The sequence below is a fragment of the Thunnus albacares genome, chromosome 11, assembly GCF_914725855.1.
Source record: "Thunnus albacares chromosome 11, fThuAlb1.1, whole genome shotgun sequence".
NCBI lineage: Eukaryota > Metazoa > Chordata > Actinopteri > Scombriformes > Scombridae > Thunnus > Thunnus albacares.
In genome coordinates, this window is record NC_058116.1 from 21,992,452 (window position 1) to 22,009,392 (window position 16,941).

The following is a 16,941-nucleotide window of genomic DNA, read 5'->3' on the forward strand; positions in this document are numbered from 1 at the left end:
CAGAGACTACCTGTTGTAAGCATTCTGTATGAACTCCATTTAACAAATCCCTGAATCTCACAGTGTGTACATTTTTAGCTAAGCTAGCGGCATTGCTCTAGAGATGACAATTTCAGCTCACCCAGACTAAAATATCTCAACAACTATAAGATGGATTTCCATGACATTTGGTACAGATATCCAAGGTGCCCAGGAGATACATCCTAAAGACTTTGGTGATTCCCTGACTTTTGTTTTACCTCCACCACAAGGTCAGAGTTTCCACTTATCACTTATCCAACATCTCCTTGATGGATTGGGACAAACGTTTGTAGACATTCATATGTCCCAGATGATGAATCCTAATGACTTTGGTGATCTTTTCCTCTACCACCACCACAAGGTTGACATTTGTGGTTTTGAGTGAAATATCTTGTCAACTATTGGATGAATTGCCATGGCATTTGGTTCAGACATTCATGCCCCCTTCAGCATGAATTGTAGGAACTCCTCGCCCATCAGGTCAAAATATTTTGGTTTATGACCTGCAAAATTTACATTACCATCTGTCTCAGCTGTACTTTCTATTTAGTGCTAAATAGCAAATGGCAGCCTGATAACATGCTAAACTAAGATGGTGAACATGCTAAACATTATACCTGCTAAACATCAGCGCATTAGCATTGGCATGCTGATGTTAGCATTGGCATGCTAATGTTAGCATTGGCATACTGATGTTAGCATTTCGCTTAAAGCATCTGTGCCTGAGTGCTTGTTATTATGTCATTTTCTGTGTGGCTTTATTTTATCTCTCATCATTCTAAATTTTACTGCATTGCATTTGTATGGGACCTTTTTGTACTCTGCATTAGGGCTGGGCGATATGACCAAAATCTCATATCATGATATAGGTAATATCATATCCTGATAACGATACATATCACGATATAGCACATTTTCTGTAAATTCAATGAATAAATATTTTATATAAAATGACCACATGGAAAAGCCTATTTCTTATTACATTTTACATTAATCCTGCTGCTGAATGTGAATCTTTGCTATATGGTGTGTCGCGGGCAAAAGCTTCTTGGAATGTCTCAGTCTGGGGTTTCTTTTGAGCACTCTGCTGTACTTTCGTGGCTCTCATCCGTAGACTCTCCCTGTACTCTTTGACATGACTTTTGTGTAGGTGGTAAAAGAGGTTATTGGTGTTTGAGTTTGATGAGGGGACCGGTCTGCGACATAATTTGCAAAATACAGTTTTCTGGTCCGAGTCAAACTTTTCATACCCAAACCATGTCCATATGACAGAAGTATCCCCTTTCTTAGGTACGAGCTCCTCGTTGGACTCCTGTGCACACTCCATGTTTGTTTATGTCATCTTGCCTTCATCCTTTGCCTTTGCCTTACATCCGACTGTGCGGAAGAATGCAAAGTGTCGTCAAATGACGAAAGATATTGCCATAAAGAGTGTGATTTGCGACATCACGATATAAACGATATAACATAAAATTAAACAATATACGCTTTTCTATCGTCAAACGATATATATCGTCATATCGCACAGCCCTACTCTGCATCATCATCATTATCATGGTTTATTTTCAGAGGAGGGGATCCCAAAAGAGGGAAACAGACAAACAAGTCTGACTGAGTGGTTATTCTTTCTTAGTTCTTCTTCTTTTGTAAAAGTGAAGATGTAGCCTAAGCTGTGAGTTGTACTCAAATAAAAAATAAAATAACTCAATGTCTGAATGATCCCTTTCAGAATTACTGCCATGCATGCACCATGAATATTTTAAGGTCCATGTGGAAAGAGGGCAAACTACTATATGGTGTCTTACAATAGAAATGTTCAATGTTAATGTGTTTTATTGTGTGTCTTGCCTGAATAATATGCATATAAGCTGTCACACTAAAGCACTGGATAACATTTTTTCTTTATATAAATATTATTATTCTTAGTCTATGTTGTTGTACTGGTGGCAGTTGTCACAGATGAGATGGAGCAGGACGTTATACAAATTTCGCGCATGCGCAGTAGACATACAGTCTAGCCTCTAAAGCTACCAGCCAGCTAGACAGATGTAAGCTAGCACAGATATAAATTAGACAAAGAAACCTTGTGAAGAGTCTGAGTGAAAAACAGTTTAAAGTAACGGAGGGTGAAAGGAGCGACTGTGACATAAAGCTATATGCATTACTCGATACATATGGAAGTATGAAATTGAAAGGTACGCCGTCACCGTGTCTTTTTAAACTTTTTGTGGGCAGTCAGTGCACAGATTAGCTTCGGCTAGCTGCTAGTTAGCCGACGTTGTTTTCCCACCAGCAGATTGTACCAAAACGTGAGGGTTTACGTTAGCTCGGTTAGTTAGCATCCTGTCACAGGATGAAGGCCCCTTTTGTTTTACACCGGGTAACGCGGGGTCTTAACAGCACATTACTAACTTAACTTCATGTATCCTTTGCTAGTTGGTGTTGCAACAGAGGAGTAACGCAACTAATGTAAGTCTGCCCGGTAATATGTTATAATATGTCAAGCTAGCTGGTCAGTGTTAGCTGGATTTGCGGTGTAAAGCTAAAGGGAAATTAACATTAATCTCGCTTGTGAGAACATTAATGTTAGCTTGGGTTAGCTAAAAAAACGTATTGTACACAGAATTGACAGATTGTCGTAGCTAATGCATTTTAATAGTCCTCGTAAAATACTAGTCTTGGTGAAATTAGCTAGAGAGAACGATGAGCCTGGTGGAGTAAAATCGTGAAAGCGATATTGATGGTTTTGAAATTAGTGTTGACACCTGATGTTACGCTAACATTGAACTGTAGCTATGTCGATTTTTTTCTCCTATTAAGGTTGGTCACATCCGTTTACATCTCGAATTGCATTTAGAGTTATGCTAACTGTTATCTGTGAGGCTTAAAGAAAGATACGATCATTTAGCTTTCAACTAATGCAAACAAGCTAGATATCAGCTCGGATAGCATCCTTACTGTTGTATGAAAGGCGAGACAGCAACATTTCTAGCTAATGTGTTAGCCAAACAAAGTTGCGGGTTAATCTTGAGTTAGCTAGTTTAATTGGCCGGTTTATGTGTCGAATATTCAGCTAAAGGCTAGGCTACACGAAAAATCACCAAAATCTCAGTTAATAACATTTGATATGGTAAGGTATTTACAGCCTGCAGTGCCACATTGGGCTAGATATGTTAGTTTAAAGGATGGGTTCACTGTTTTTCAATTCTGTCTTAAAACAACAGCCAGGTATCCAAATCAACATTGACACAGCTTTTTCTTGCCATAATCATTCCCCCTGTTCATACTGGCCATTGGAAGATCCCTTCATAATGCACTTACAACGTAAGTGATGGGGGCCAAAATCCACAACCATCCTTCTGTTTGAAAATGTATTTAAAAGTTTATCTGAAACTAATATGAAGCTTCAGCTGTCCAAATGAGTCAAATCAAGGCAATATCTTTTAACATTACAGTCTTTTTAGTGCCAAAGTCCCTGTTTTTGTTACTATATTTCCACGGCAGGTCAACAGGGAAACACTGTCTGAGGAAACACAGAGGGAATTTTATGCTAAAAAGACAGTAGATGTGGTAGATATCCACTTAATACGACTAACTCAGCCTGCTGAAGCCTCATTTAAGCTTCAGATAAACTTTAAAATGCATTTTGCACAAAATGACTGTGTGGACACACTGTGGATTTTGTTCCTCATCACTTGCATTGAAAGCACATGTGAGAGCGATCTTTTAATAGTCGGTATGAACAAGGGGAATGATTACGTCGAGGAAATCCTCTTTTAATGTTCATTCGGGTACCTGACTGTTGTTTTAAGACTTGAAAAATTGTGAACCTATCCTTTAACTAATGATCTTGATTGGGTAGAAAGCTCTCATTTTCAAATGATGTCACTTTGTAAGTATTGACACTTACAGCCAATTCACATAGTAGTGACATATTTGTGACGTCTGTCACTTGCACGTCTCATGGAACAGATATGCTTCTATTTTATTAAATGACTTCGAGATACATGTCTCACAGAGACTCCCTGCGTTTTTTTACGCTCTGAGTCTATTTCTGTCATAGTGAAGCATAATCTGCACAGACACCTGTTTAAAACACACAAATATCCCACTGTATGTATGTTTTGAACTTATTAACAGTATCTACATTGATGAAGGCTCCCAGTGTGTCTGTGAGCTCACCTGTTTCACTAAAGGCAGATTCCCCTCACTCATTTTGGTGTGCGGGGAAATAAAATCAATGAATCAATAAATACAAACACTGTTGATTTCTTCCCATGGCGCCAACATGGAAACTATTTTGGTTCAGTAAATTTCTGCTGTCAGTCAGCCTCGTGAAGGCAGGTTAGCCGGCCGCTGGACAGGAGCTGCTGCTGACAGACATCCGGTTCTGCGAACAGAGGCGCTGAATGCAGGTCAGAGTCGGTGTGGATTGGAGAGATAGAACGTGCTCCGCTCACCTCTCGATTCCTATGTGGATTCCCAATTCGACTTACATAATTAATTAATACCCCGTGGTAGATCAGGTGTATTGACACAATAGTTATTTAATTGCCAGATGCCTCAGTAATGTAGGAAGCCATGTAAGAGGCTAACTTTAATTACTTTTAGATGGGTACATCAGGTCCATTTCCCAGGACTAATGTCTGCCTTTTCCCCTCTAGACTGGAACATGAAGATGGGGCCATGAAGGATCCTGTGATAACCTAGATAAACTCCATCTTTGAACATTTTCAACCATTCAAGAGGTGCTGTGAAGGTTATAATTTTCTTGCTCATGCTGATTCAGATTTCACATTTGACTTTTTATAGCTAAAAGTGGTTAATTTGCAGCAGTGTACTTTACAAAACAGTTGTTTAACCTGTCACTTCAAGAAAATGTCTGTAGACTCATGCAACCTGATATCTGTTCGTTAAATATTCCGCTATTCATGTGCAGTGTTTAAGCAAGGATTGTCTGGGAAGGGGTCAAACAGACCCAGTAGTACTTATCTAGAGAGTCACTGCTCCATCCAAGGGGAACAATAAACAGCACTGTGAAAACTTAATCCTGATGAGTGCTACAAAATAATGTCAAAACCATTTGAGGATTTGTCTCTATCCTCATTTGTCAGTAGTTAAAATATGTTCCGCATTTTGGACTATGTTTATACCTCTTTAAGGAGAGTTGGAAATATTTAACTTTGAGATGGCTTGATCAGAGGAATGAGAGGGATGACATGGGCTTGGAGGCTTTGAAATGAACTTCACTTTGTGGGGGAAAAATGAAATTAAATGTGCTGACACTCCAAAAGGGGATGTATCCCCTGAATGTCAGGGTCGGAGGGAACATAAAATACTTACAGATCTGATTCAGCTACAGTAAATGTGCCTATGTGAACATGCCAGATGTTGTGTTGTCTTTGATGTACAGTTGTCTTAACTGTCATGCTGATTAAGTGACTTAAAATGTATGAAATTACATTTCAGGAATGTAATGGACATGATATACACGAGCTGCTCTCAGACTGCTGGAAGCTGTAAGCAGCCCGGCTGGGTTTATCCAGGTTATCGGTGAGATCTGCACCGTTAGCCCAGGTCAGCCTACCTCCTCCAGCTTGTCTTTGGCGTCCAGCTGGGTGGACAGCAGCAGCCGGCCCTGTCAGTGTCGGAGCCTCCGCGTCAGACGCTTAGACATCTCATAATTACAAATGCTGGTTCAGTCTGTTCACATAAAATCAACCCGGTTTAAGCTTGTACACCAGCCCGGACCGGCAGAACTGGAAAATGACCCAACCCTAAGATTAGGTTTCTCACAATACTCATTTTTGTGACAGTTGACATTTCTGACCAACTATTGTTTCAAATGGGTTTGTGACATCACTTGCAAGATTGAAGACAAGTGTTTTCATGTTTGAGATCTTTAAATGACCTCTTGTGAACTTGCATCTTCACCTTTTAATCAACCCATTGCTGGTAGCGTTTAAGGAAAACTTCACAGGCTATTTGACCTTTACTTTTAGCCATGGCAATGGATAATTGTAGTGGTCATCTTCATGGTTACACTCAAGGCAGAAAGACTGAATATTTGAAAGTGGCATGTTTGCACATGAAAAATAAATGGCTGTTAGTTGACGAAAACAACATGTAGAATTTGCTTCTGTCACCATCATCTGTACTGGCTTGCTACACAGTGGTTACTGAATAGCTTTGTTTAGTAACAACTACCCAGTTCACCTCATCAGTTAGTCAAGAGTGTGACATGAGAAGTTGTTTTCCACTTTGACTGTGTGTATCCAGTTTAATTGTCTAGAGAGCATGTGTGTCCTCCTTCCTCTCCTCATTTACAAAATTAATCAGTTTGAGACTGTACTCAAGTTGTGAGAGAATCTGTGCACATGACTACACAAGTGGCAACTAAAGACGAAGTGTAACAGAATGTCTCCTCAGGTGTCATGGTTGGATGCATTAGGTTTCATGAATCATAAATAAGACTAGTGGTGGGACCTGAGGATAGCAAGTTAATCAGTCTGTCTGTCCTGCTATGTAGCTAGCTATAAGAATGAATTTTAGTTTTTGGTGAGCTTTCAAAAGTTTGAAAATTGACAGAATAGCAAATTGATGTGTAGGATTTGTAAAAGTGAAATGTTGTCAGTAAAATATTTGATAAAACAGTTTATTTTACATTATTTACAACTTTGTTGTTGTTGTAGTTGTTTGCACGCTAGCCATGCTAACTCTCACGGTTTATGTTTACAACCCCGCCCACACTATTTCCTGCCCCCCTCTTCTTGGCTACACCACATGAGTAAATTTCGGCTGACTGCACCAAATTCTGGTGCATGAATTATTCACTTTGTTTTCCTGCCTGTCTCAGGTTGTCAGCTACTGTGGTTAAACTGATTTCCAGAATTTGGTGTCTTGTGTCACTTAAGTACAAGACCTCAGGTTGTAGAAAGAATGCAGACTTTTTGTTTCATTACATTTTATAGCAGTTTGGATGCAAACAGATTAAAATTAATGTGATTTTTGCAACGTTTTTTGTGACCAGTTTGATTATAGTTTAGTTCATATGTGATCTTTGTTCTGTTAGTTTCTGGGAAAGTTAATGCTTCTTATTGTTTTCTTCGAACAATTAGTGCTTTAAGGACGTGAGTGGTACCCCTAAACTGGTGATGTCACGGGTTCCCACCCCTCCTCCTCCTGGGGAGATGTCAAGTGGACCTGTGGCAGAGAGCTGGTGTTACACACAGGTTTGGACACAATTTAACTAATTGAATCATGTTTTATACAAGGTGATAGAATCTATCATGTTTCAGATAGCTTGTCAAATTATCTCAAGTTCTATCACTGGGGATCTTTAATTTCTTCCCGTTAGTATGTTAATAGTCCTTTTTCTGGTAGACATTTTGACATGTCATAGTAGGAAAAGCACAATTATTTATAATAACATTAATGCTGGCTCTATTCAAGTGTACAGTAAGCCATGACAACAAGCCAGCATACACAATACCAGGACCCTGAAACCGAAGCATTCATCATTAATTTTATTATTTACGCTTCTGCTTTTTCTCAGACATAAGTGGTAAAATTTCTGTCAAAATAAACATTTTTTTCAGTTTGAGGAGGTAAAATTTTCATGCCAAGTCTTTTTTTTTTTTTTTTACTATGTTTTAAAAATGAAAATGGAAAAGCACACAGATTTGGTCTGACAGTTCTTTGTGTTTCTTCTTGTTCCAAGGTCAAAGTTGTAAAGTTTTCCTACATGTGGACCATAAACAACTTTAGTTTTTGCAGAGAAGAAATGGGGGAGGTGTTGAAGAGCTCAACCTTCTCCTCTGGCCCTAATGACAAAATGAAATGGTGAGTACACGGACGAAACTCATGCATTTGCTTTTTGGATCTATGTTTAATGTAAAAAAGAAAATGCCAACTTCCCCCAAACACAAACATAAATGCTGCTTAAAAAGTCTGCATGTTTTGTTCTAGTGTGGATAACCTGCATAGTAATTACACACTCACTCCCTCAAAGCTCTGAGAATCATCTGAAGACTCATCATAGTCTTGTTTTGTCAAAAGTGATTAAAACCAGTTGTGACTGTCTTTACTAATATGTAAAACGACTGATGCAGTGTTATCTGTTTATTTCCCAGGTGTCTGCGAGTCAATCCAAAGGGACTTGATGATGAAAGCAAAGATTATCTGTCATTGTATTTACTTCTTGTTAGTTGTCCAAAAAGTGAAGTCAGAGCAAAGTTCAAGTTTTCTTTGTTGAACGCTAAAAGAGAGGAGACAAAAGCGATGGGTGAGTACAAGCACCCAGAACAGCATCACATACAGTTATGCTACATTGGTGTTCCTTTTACACCACCAATATATTCATTTTTCCATTTTTACAAACACAAGAAAAGGCAATGTCTAGACTTAGCATTATTTTCTTTTTGTTACAGAAAGCCAAAGAGCATACAGGTTTGTCCAAGGCAAAGACTGGGGCTTCAAAAAATTTATCAGGAGAGATTTCCTCCTCGATGAAGCCAATGGACTCCTGCCAGATGACAAGCTCACACTGTTCTGTGAGGTAATTGCCATACTCTGGGTTTTCTTTCTATTCCTCAAATTAATAAGAGTCACAATCTTTTTATTTATTATTGCTGTAATTTTGCGAAAATTGCACATGATAACACAGAGCAGCACTTTTTCTCGTTCCCACATGGTGCAGACAGCTGTACCAAAAAACCCATTTTGTTGGCTGAACCGGAGATTTTTTTTTTTCTTGAACTGTGGAATGATTTGGTCACTTTGGTGACACACTGTGTCTCTGTGTTGACCAGGAGTGAAAAATGGATACTGAATAGATTTGATTTTGTAATACCGACTTTATTAATTTGAGAAGTTGGAAATGATCAGAATCACATTAAGGTGTTTAATTTAACTGTTTGATTCCACATGTTTTCATGTGTGTCATCTTCATTTTCCCAATGCTGCTTACCTGTGCAACGTTACTGAGCTGCTGTTTTGTTGGATGTAGGACAGTGTTTGTCTAAAAAGTTCATGATGTTTTTTAACTAAATCTTTGGTGTGAGGGTTACATATGCTAGATTATTGTTGTTGACTGAATCAAGTATTAACATTACTTTATGAAAGCTGCTGTATCTTTTGGAAGTATCAGAATGAATCATATTGAATCAGATGATGAGCAGAGTAGTAGATTTCATGTTTCATTCAGTCTTTGCTGGAAACACTAAAATCAGATCTCTGATGGATTTAAATGTTATGTGCAACCTTTAGCAGTGTTTCCCCTATGTTGACTGCCTTGGCCTGGCGGTGGGGTGGGGTGGGGTGGGTGGGTCCCATTCTAACCCATTGTTGCTAACTTTGGGGCAAACAGACGAGACCTTTCTTGGCCTTGAGAAGCTGCAGCATTTATTAACCAACACACTGCAGCCTGTACTGCACATTTACTGCCAGATTGACAACTTACTGCTAACTTTTTCCTCTCCTCTGCTTGCATTCACGTCACTTTTCTGCTGCTTGCTCTCTCACTTAACCACTCCGACGCGTATGCACTGCCCTATTCCTTAAAAAGAGCTACGCTACCAGGAGTCTCCAAGGCAACGACATAGACGTTGACTCACGTTTCAAAACAGAGCTGCTCAGAGGCTCTCAAACACTTCTCCTTGTCCTGGAGGCCCACAAGGCCTGTACAATTATAGGGGAAACACTGCTTTAGGGAACCAAGGCTAGCTTGATTAATTCTTATCAAGACCAGTTTATACCTGACTGTAGATATATGAGCTGTAGCAAATATATTGTTAGCAATTGCTTCAAATGACATTAAAGGGATAGTTTGTATTTTTTGAAGTGGGGTATAGTCAGTGTATTACCTGCAGTAGATGCTGGTCCGCACCCCCCAGTTTGGAGAAGCAGGCAGGAGTACCAGAACAGAAGCTAAGCAATGTGGATGCAGACAACATCAAGATGTATTTTAGCCACCTAAATAAAGGCCCAACTAAAAAATCAATATCAGTTAAAGTGTACTTTATATTTAGAATACCTTGCTGTCAGACAGCTTTTTCCTTTAGAAATACATTTTCGAAACTATAGAACTTCCATATTCCTACACATGCTGCGCACTGTATTACACCACAGATCAGATGTTTGGTCAGAAAGTGCTGTTGCAGCAAAAAAAAAATACAAACTTTTCCTTTAAACTCTTGTGTGTGGGAGTGACATGCTTCTTCCATCTTACATCACTTACAATTACACTTGTTCTCAAAATAATTGAATTGCGTATGTCAGGAAGAATAAATGTCTCCTAAAATGTCTTTTCAAGGGACAAATTAAATGAAGTGTCAATGAATTTTCATGTAAATGCAATTGGCCAAATACTGGCAGGATTAGACAGTGTGCCAGACAGAAGTTCCAGATAGATTCAACAATTTTTAGGGAATTGCCACTTTGATAAACAAATGACATTCAAATTAAAGACAGAATTAGGTGTTTCTGCAAAGTTAATTAATTTTTGTTTCAAGTGGTTGTTTTTTTTGCAAGCAAGAGTCCCTCCCACTGCAGGTTTGTTAGTCTTTAACTCTTTTTTAAAAAGAGCTAATTAAACACAAATTATATTTTTCTCCAGTCCAGTTAGACATACAGTATTTGCTACTGGATGTATTAGGATGTTTAGCCTTGATGAGACAGCTTCAGTGATTTTTTTTTTTTTTTCTTTTTTTTTTTTGTCTCTGAAATGTTTCTTTTGTTACAGGTAAGTGTTGTCCAGGACTCTGTTAACATTTCTGGCCAGTCCAACATGAACATGCTGAAGGTACCGGAGTGTCAGCTGTCTGATGACCTGGGGAACCTGTGGGAGTGTTCACGCTTCACAGACTGCAGCCTCTATGTGAGAGGGCAGGAGTTCAAAGCCCACAAATCCATCCTTGCAGGTAAGAAGGTCCTCTACCCCCAGCACCTTGCAGGGATTCAGACAGAAAACAGTGCATGGGGGCTGCGTTGTTACGGGCTTGTTGATTCAGAGCGAGAGGGCTGTGTTTTTTTCCACGCAGGGCTAATATCTGTCTGAACGTGGCCTTTAGTAAGCAGCAACCAGGAGAGAAACCCCCAAATAGGCCCTAGCGAGATATGTCATGCCTGTTCTTAACGGCCTCTCATGGAGAGCCATAAGCACCTTGAAAGGCTACTGAGGGTCTGTATTCCTGGCTTGATTTGTAGCGGCCTAGTTCTGCAGTGGGCGCTAATCCACCCCACTACCATTGCTTGGCCCTGCTTGACCCAGATGACTGTAGGATCCAGGAGATTGAAAGTCTAGCTCTCTTTTCCAGCTTGGCTCCATTAGATATGGTGGTGGCAGCTGCAGTGGTCAGAGAGAAATGCTGACAAAGTGGCAGCTACATGGATTTTGCAACATCTGTAATAATTCAGTATTCTGTAGCTGGTTTTTTGTGTTCGTTTTTTTATTTGCTCCTTTTTAAACGCTGTTTTGTAAAAGTGCCTTTATACCTTGATATGATTTGTATAATATGATGACTGGTCATTATATTTATCAGTGTCCAATTTATTTATTTATTTGACAGCAAGGTCCCCGGTCTTTAATGCTATGTTTGAACATGAAATGGAAGAGAGTAAAAAGGTAAGAATAACTGGTTACATTTGCTTCAACGCTTCTTCATGTACAGTAGCTCAAAATACCTTGTCATGTTCTCGATGACCACTCACTGTAACACAGTGGTAATAAGAGTCTTTTTATTTTTCCCTGGCAGAACCGTGTTGACATCAGCGATGTAGACCCAGATGTCTTTAAGGAAATGATGGGCTTCATCTACACAGGAAAGGCCCCAAACCTGGAGAAGATGGCAGACAATTTGCTGGCAGCTGCAGACAAAGTAAGTGTCAAAATAATTGAAAGTCTTGTTGATGTTTTTCCAAGGCAGAAAAATAATTTCCTTAATTTCTGGCTAAACATTTTCACAGGCAATTCTATACAATGCTTTGGTTTGTATGTTAAATACCATACAACAATGTTACCTTATACTGTAGATCCTGTATTTATTTAGGCTTTAGCCACCTGCCCCACCCTGAAAATATCCCCAGGTTCAACACTTGCTTTGCTTTTTACAAACATTATCAAAATACATGAACTTGGACCCATCAACCTGATCAAAATGACTGAGATGAGAATTTCAGTTTTTATTCAAACACTGCTAATTCATTTTTTAAGTTGCTTTCCATTGTTTAAGTGTGTTATTTTTTGGCAGTTTCTGACTAGTGTATCACTACAAGGAATTATGTCAAGTTAGTAATTACATCAATGAAACAGTAAGTTGAGATACAGTATAGTCATGGGCAGTCATGCACCTTGCTGTCTTCTACTTGAGCATTTGGAGCCTCCACCAGTCAATAGAGAGACCAGCATTGAATGAAAGTCAATGAGGCTAATGTGATCTGTAATGTAACTATACAGCTGTTAGTCTGCATCTAAAGCGGCATCATTTCAGTATTGGTAAATTGTGAAATTGTAGACTATTTCAGCCCCCCCTCTTTTTTTCCCCTCAATACAAGATGTTTGTACAAGGTATGAAAAATATTATACCCTTGTAAAATATAATTCTGTACATTCCAGTCGCTCTTCAATAAATACTGCTTGCGAAGCTTATAATGTTGCTTTTGTTGAGACAGTCATAAGATGGTTCAAGTTAACCCATTCAAGCTGTAGTTCGTGATATGGTTTCTATTCTACGTAGGCGTGTGGCGATAATGAAAATTCCTTGGTCATTATCTTGGTATAAAAACATTATTGTGTCACTGAAATAGGATTTAAGTCTCAGCAGTATGAAAACATACTTTATGACAACAACAAAAAAAAAAAAAAACTTCACTTGAGGCGGTGTTTTGTTCAAAATAAACATAGGCGGTACAGAATAACACTGTCCCAAATGAACAGAAAGGGCTAAATTCCAAGAGGACGTGGAGACTTAATCTGCTTTGTAGTCCCTAGTTTGGATTTTTTTCCCCCCCTTCTGTTGTTATGCCGCCAGGAGATGTACATATTTTTGCTCATGTCATTTTGCATTTGTAATAAATGCAGCTTTATAGGTATAATGCAGTATTTCACCAGAGGACTGTGATTTGAAGCCTCCTGTGTACTCTTAAATCCTTTCTTGACACCACCATTCTTTCACCAGTTCTCACATCCCTCTTGTAGGTTAAGCAAAGTGCATTGCGAATAACTACTGATCATACATTTGATAGATGAGTTTTAACTGAACAGTGAGCCAAAATATTGAGCAACAGCCTAAAGTGATAAATCTCCCTGCTGGTGGTGAAGTTTTGAATCTTGTTCATTTCTTCCCCTATTTCTACTGCAGCCATAATTATTCACAATTTTAGTAACTGATTGCACCTGTATCTCTTATGTTTGTTGAGCAGTTGAAGCCACACCTCAAATCACAGACTACCACTTTGCATCTTGACTGTAACTGCTGCTTTTTGTGTCCCTCTCTCACCACCACCCCAAGTACGCGTTGGAGCGTTTAAAGGTCATGTGTGAAGAGGCCTTGTGCAACAGCCTTTCAGTGGAGAATGTGGCCGACACCCTCATCCTAGCAGACTTGCACAGTGCCGAGCAGCTCAAAGCACAAGCCATAGATTTTATCAACAGGCAAGTATCGCAGGGAGGAGGAAAAAAAAAACCTCCAGTGATAAATTCCTGCTGCCATTTCTGTTTACCAGCCCTGAATGCTTACCTTTTTATCTCCTTGCCATAGGTGCAGTGTCCTGAGACAGCTGGGCTGTAAAGATGGAAAGAACTGGAATAGCAAGTATGTAATTAGCTGATATATGTGACACAAGATTAATAACACACTCTTATCTCTTCCCCCACCAGATGCATTAGAATTCATTGTTTTAGCCCAGGCAGACAGAGTGCTATTTGCCTTTTCAGTTTGAAGCTCCATATCTTTGTATCCAAGTTATTAATAGACTCATACCTGGATAAACCCTGGAAATGGAATATTTGTAGAATTTTAAACGGACAGGAGATGGTCACTATGAGAAGTATTTCTTTCAGATGATGAACTGTGTTTTTATAGGACACCTTGAAACATTTTCCGCTCTGTTGTATTCAACATGTGAAAATATTCTAATCGTACATTAATCTCAACCTACGTACATGTGCTGGAAGCACTAATGTCTCTTTGCAAGTTTATCATACGGCTTCTCAATCAAGTCCCCCTTATTTACTTTGTCATTACGATCTCATTTATGTTTATTGATTTTTAATGTGTATGCCTGAGTGTTTTAATGTTCTCATGTCTGAGTGTTAACTTCATTTTGCCTGTGCTTACAGTCATGCTACGGATATAATGGAGACTGCAGGCTGGAAGTCAATGATCCAATCCCACCCTCACTTGGTAGCCGAGGCCTTTCGTGCCCTGGCTTCAGCACAGTGCCCACCCTTTGGTCTTCCCAGAAAGCGTCTAAAACAGTCCTGACTGCCCAATTGTGCCCCAGGACTTTACTGGAGGTGTGAAGCATGGGTTTACAAAGGAAGGACTAGCGAGGGTACCACTCTATTTCCACCAAAACTGAACACACTTGAATAAAGAAGAGTGGAGTTTTCTGGCCAGGGATGTGGGGAGGCTGGCACGTGGACTACTGGCATCAATGGATTGGGAAAAAATTGATTCAATCGGTGTTGCTTGCTTGCTTTGCTGCCCCAACTGAATTCTGTTCAGCCTGGGTAGCAAGTCAAGCTGTCTGCTACTGTTTTTTTTCCTGTAATTTTAAAAAATGGCCTTAATATATCTGCCATTGCTCTGGAGCTGCTCTAGAGTACTTTGTCTATTTTACTCTGTGCCTGCCTTGTCACAAAGACCAGGCCTCCTCCAGGTTGCACTAGTTCCCATGAATAGTCATTTTGATATGGAGTTCGATAGGAACGTAACAAAGGTTTAACTAAATGGGAAATATTATATATTTGTAATGTTTAGCCCGTTTTGTGACTAGACATTAAAAAGCATGAACACTTTCAGTGCAAGGTCAGTTCTTTACACTTTTTAAAAGATGTGTATGCCCCATATTGATGGCACCATTTCTATGTAAATGACAGTTGAACCATCTTCAAAAGACCAGTGTACAAGAAAGTCTGTTCTATTGCATATATGTGGGGGAAAAAAAGTAATCTGCCATTACGAAGACCCAGTGTCAATTCTTATAGTACATGTAAGACGGAAAAGTGTCTATTCTTTGGCCCTAATATATTATAAAACATTGGAAGTATATGGACGTATTTACCCAGTCTCCCATTTGAATGACATATTCCAGATCATACATCTGTGAAGTGTTATAGATTAAATTTTGAGAATTTCTTTCCTTAGTATTGCCAACTTGCAAATATTATATATTCTCATATTGTGGTTAACTAAAAGTGGAGAGACTAATGCATGGTCATGTTATTGTCAAAGAAAGTGTCCAAGTACCAATTTCATTGTTTAACAATTTCTTTTCTGCAATTATCTGACATATTTGTGCAGAATTAAATGAATTGAGTATGTGCAAAAATTTCCTCTAACATGCTTGGATATTTGTAGGATGCTGAGCATCACTTCTACTGGCAATGTTATTCTGTGTTTGAATGAGGGGTTGTCATGTTTATTCAGTCCGTCTCGTATGTAGTGTGGTGTGACAGACACTTCAGAGGATTTTGTAAATTAAAAGGGTAGCATCATTTTTACATGATATTACTCATCATTCAGTATCATGGTGAGATGTTGAAACTTTTGTTTGGAAGCAAAAAAGATGGAAGTTGTTGTCTGCAAGAATGCCTGCATTAACCCATTAAAACATTTTCCAGCAGTCTGACGTTGCCCAGGTTTTTTCTTTTTCTCTTTTTTTTTTTTTTTTTTTTTTTTAACTGGGGATTTATTAAGTCAAATATTAGATTTCAGTCACTCAGGAATGGTGATTATCATCCACACTGTTTCTCTTTAATGGTTGTGTTAATGGACGTGGATGTCAGGCTAAGGTGGTCCACTGTGATAATCAAAAGTAAATGTGCACTGCATTAGCAAAGTAACATCAATAACGCTGAACCCTGTATAATACATGAAAGACATTTTTCCTTTTGTTTCATGTGTGAATGCTCGGTACAATCTCTAATTAAAGTGCACAAGGCCACTCTTCCCTGCTGGAACAGAGACGTCTTCACCGACAGCTCGCTGATCCTCGTACGCCCCTCTCAGCACAGGAAAAGCCCTGATGCCATCTCTGCTTTAGGATGCCTCTCCAACCTTTTATCTTCCTCTTTTGCTTTCCTCTACTAACTGTGACGCTTGAAAGAGAAGATACCTGCAGTGGCATCGTCACAATCAAAAATTTGTTCAGTCATTTGGATTGTAGGAAATGAGATTGTTAAAGAAGCAGTGGACAATGACACTGCGGACCTGAACTTCAAACACTTGAATATGAATATGGGTTCACCAAGTTTATTGTTAAAAGGTTTACATAAAATACCCTTGTCTTATACTTCAGGCCTAAATAAAGCAGGGCTGCAGTAGTGCTTTCACTTGAGTAATGACACGTCTGTTTGCCTAAACTAAAATTTGGTGTCTGGTCAGCATCGTTTCCACATGAGGAAATGACAGATTAAGACTAAAGAAACAGTTCGTGTGGTGCTCAGTGCATCCCAGGCAGTATTTTGTGATAAACTCTTAGATGCTTTTCTAACAACTGTGCTTTCCCCAGACTCGTCCACTTAACTGTGTAGTTTCCTTTGTTTTGTTTTTACCAGAAAGCGTTTTCACAAACCCAGTTAAAGGTCATGAACTTGTCAAATCCAGCTGTGGAATACACATCAGCTCTAGACGGAGAAAGCATTTGTAGACTCAGAACCTTTGCAGTTAAGAGAAAAAAGAATTCATGAACATATGA

General features: G+C 39.1%; 1 protein-coding gene across 4 annotated transcripts; it reads left to right on the plus strand.

Moving 5' to 3' along the window:
• Positions 1-2,028: 2,028 nt before the first annotated feature.
• Positions 2,029-15,870, plus strand: spopla (speckle type BTB/POZ protein like a). Of its 4 annotated transcripts, XM_044365667.1 has the most exons (13): positions 2,029-2,216; positions 2,458-2,490; positions 4,686-4,769; positions 7,140-7,253; positions 7,742-7,863; positions 8,154-8,305; positions 8,451-8,578; positions 10,763-10,940; positions 11,589-11,644; positions 11,775-11,897; positions 13,530-13,672; positions 13,779-13,832; positions 14,360-15,870. In XM_044365667.1, the coding sequence occupies exons 4-13, from the start codon at positions 7,176-7,178 to the stop codon at positions 14,502-14,504; spliced, it is 1,179 nt and encodes a 392-aa protein (XP_044221602.1). In that variant the 5' UTR covers positions 2,029-2,216; positions 2,458-2,490; positions 4,686-4,769; positions 7,140-7,175; the 3' UTR covers positions 14,505-15,870. The 4 variants fall into 4 exon arrangements, with proteins under 4 accessions (XP_044221602.1, XP_044221604.1, XP_044221601.1 ...); XM_044365669.1 differs by lacking the exon at positions 2,458-2,490 and having other exon boundaries at positions 4,686-4,780; XM_044365666.1 differs by lacking the exon at positions 2,458-2,490.
• The last annotated feature ends 1,071 nt before the right edge of the window (positions 15,871-16,941 follow it).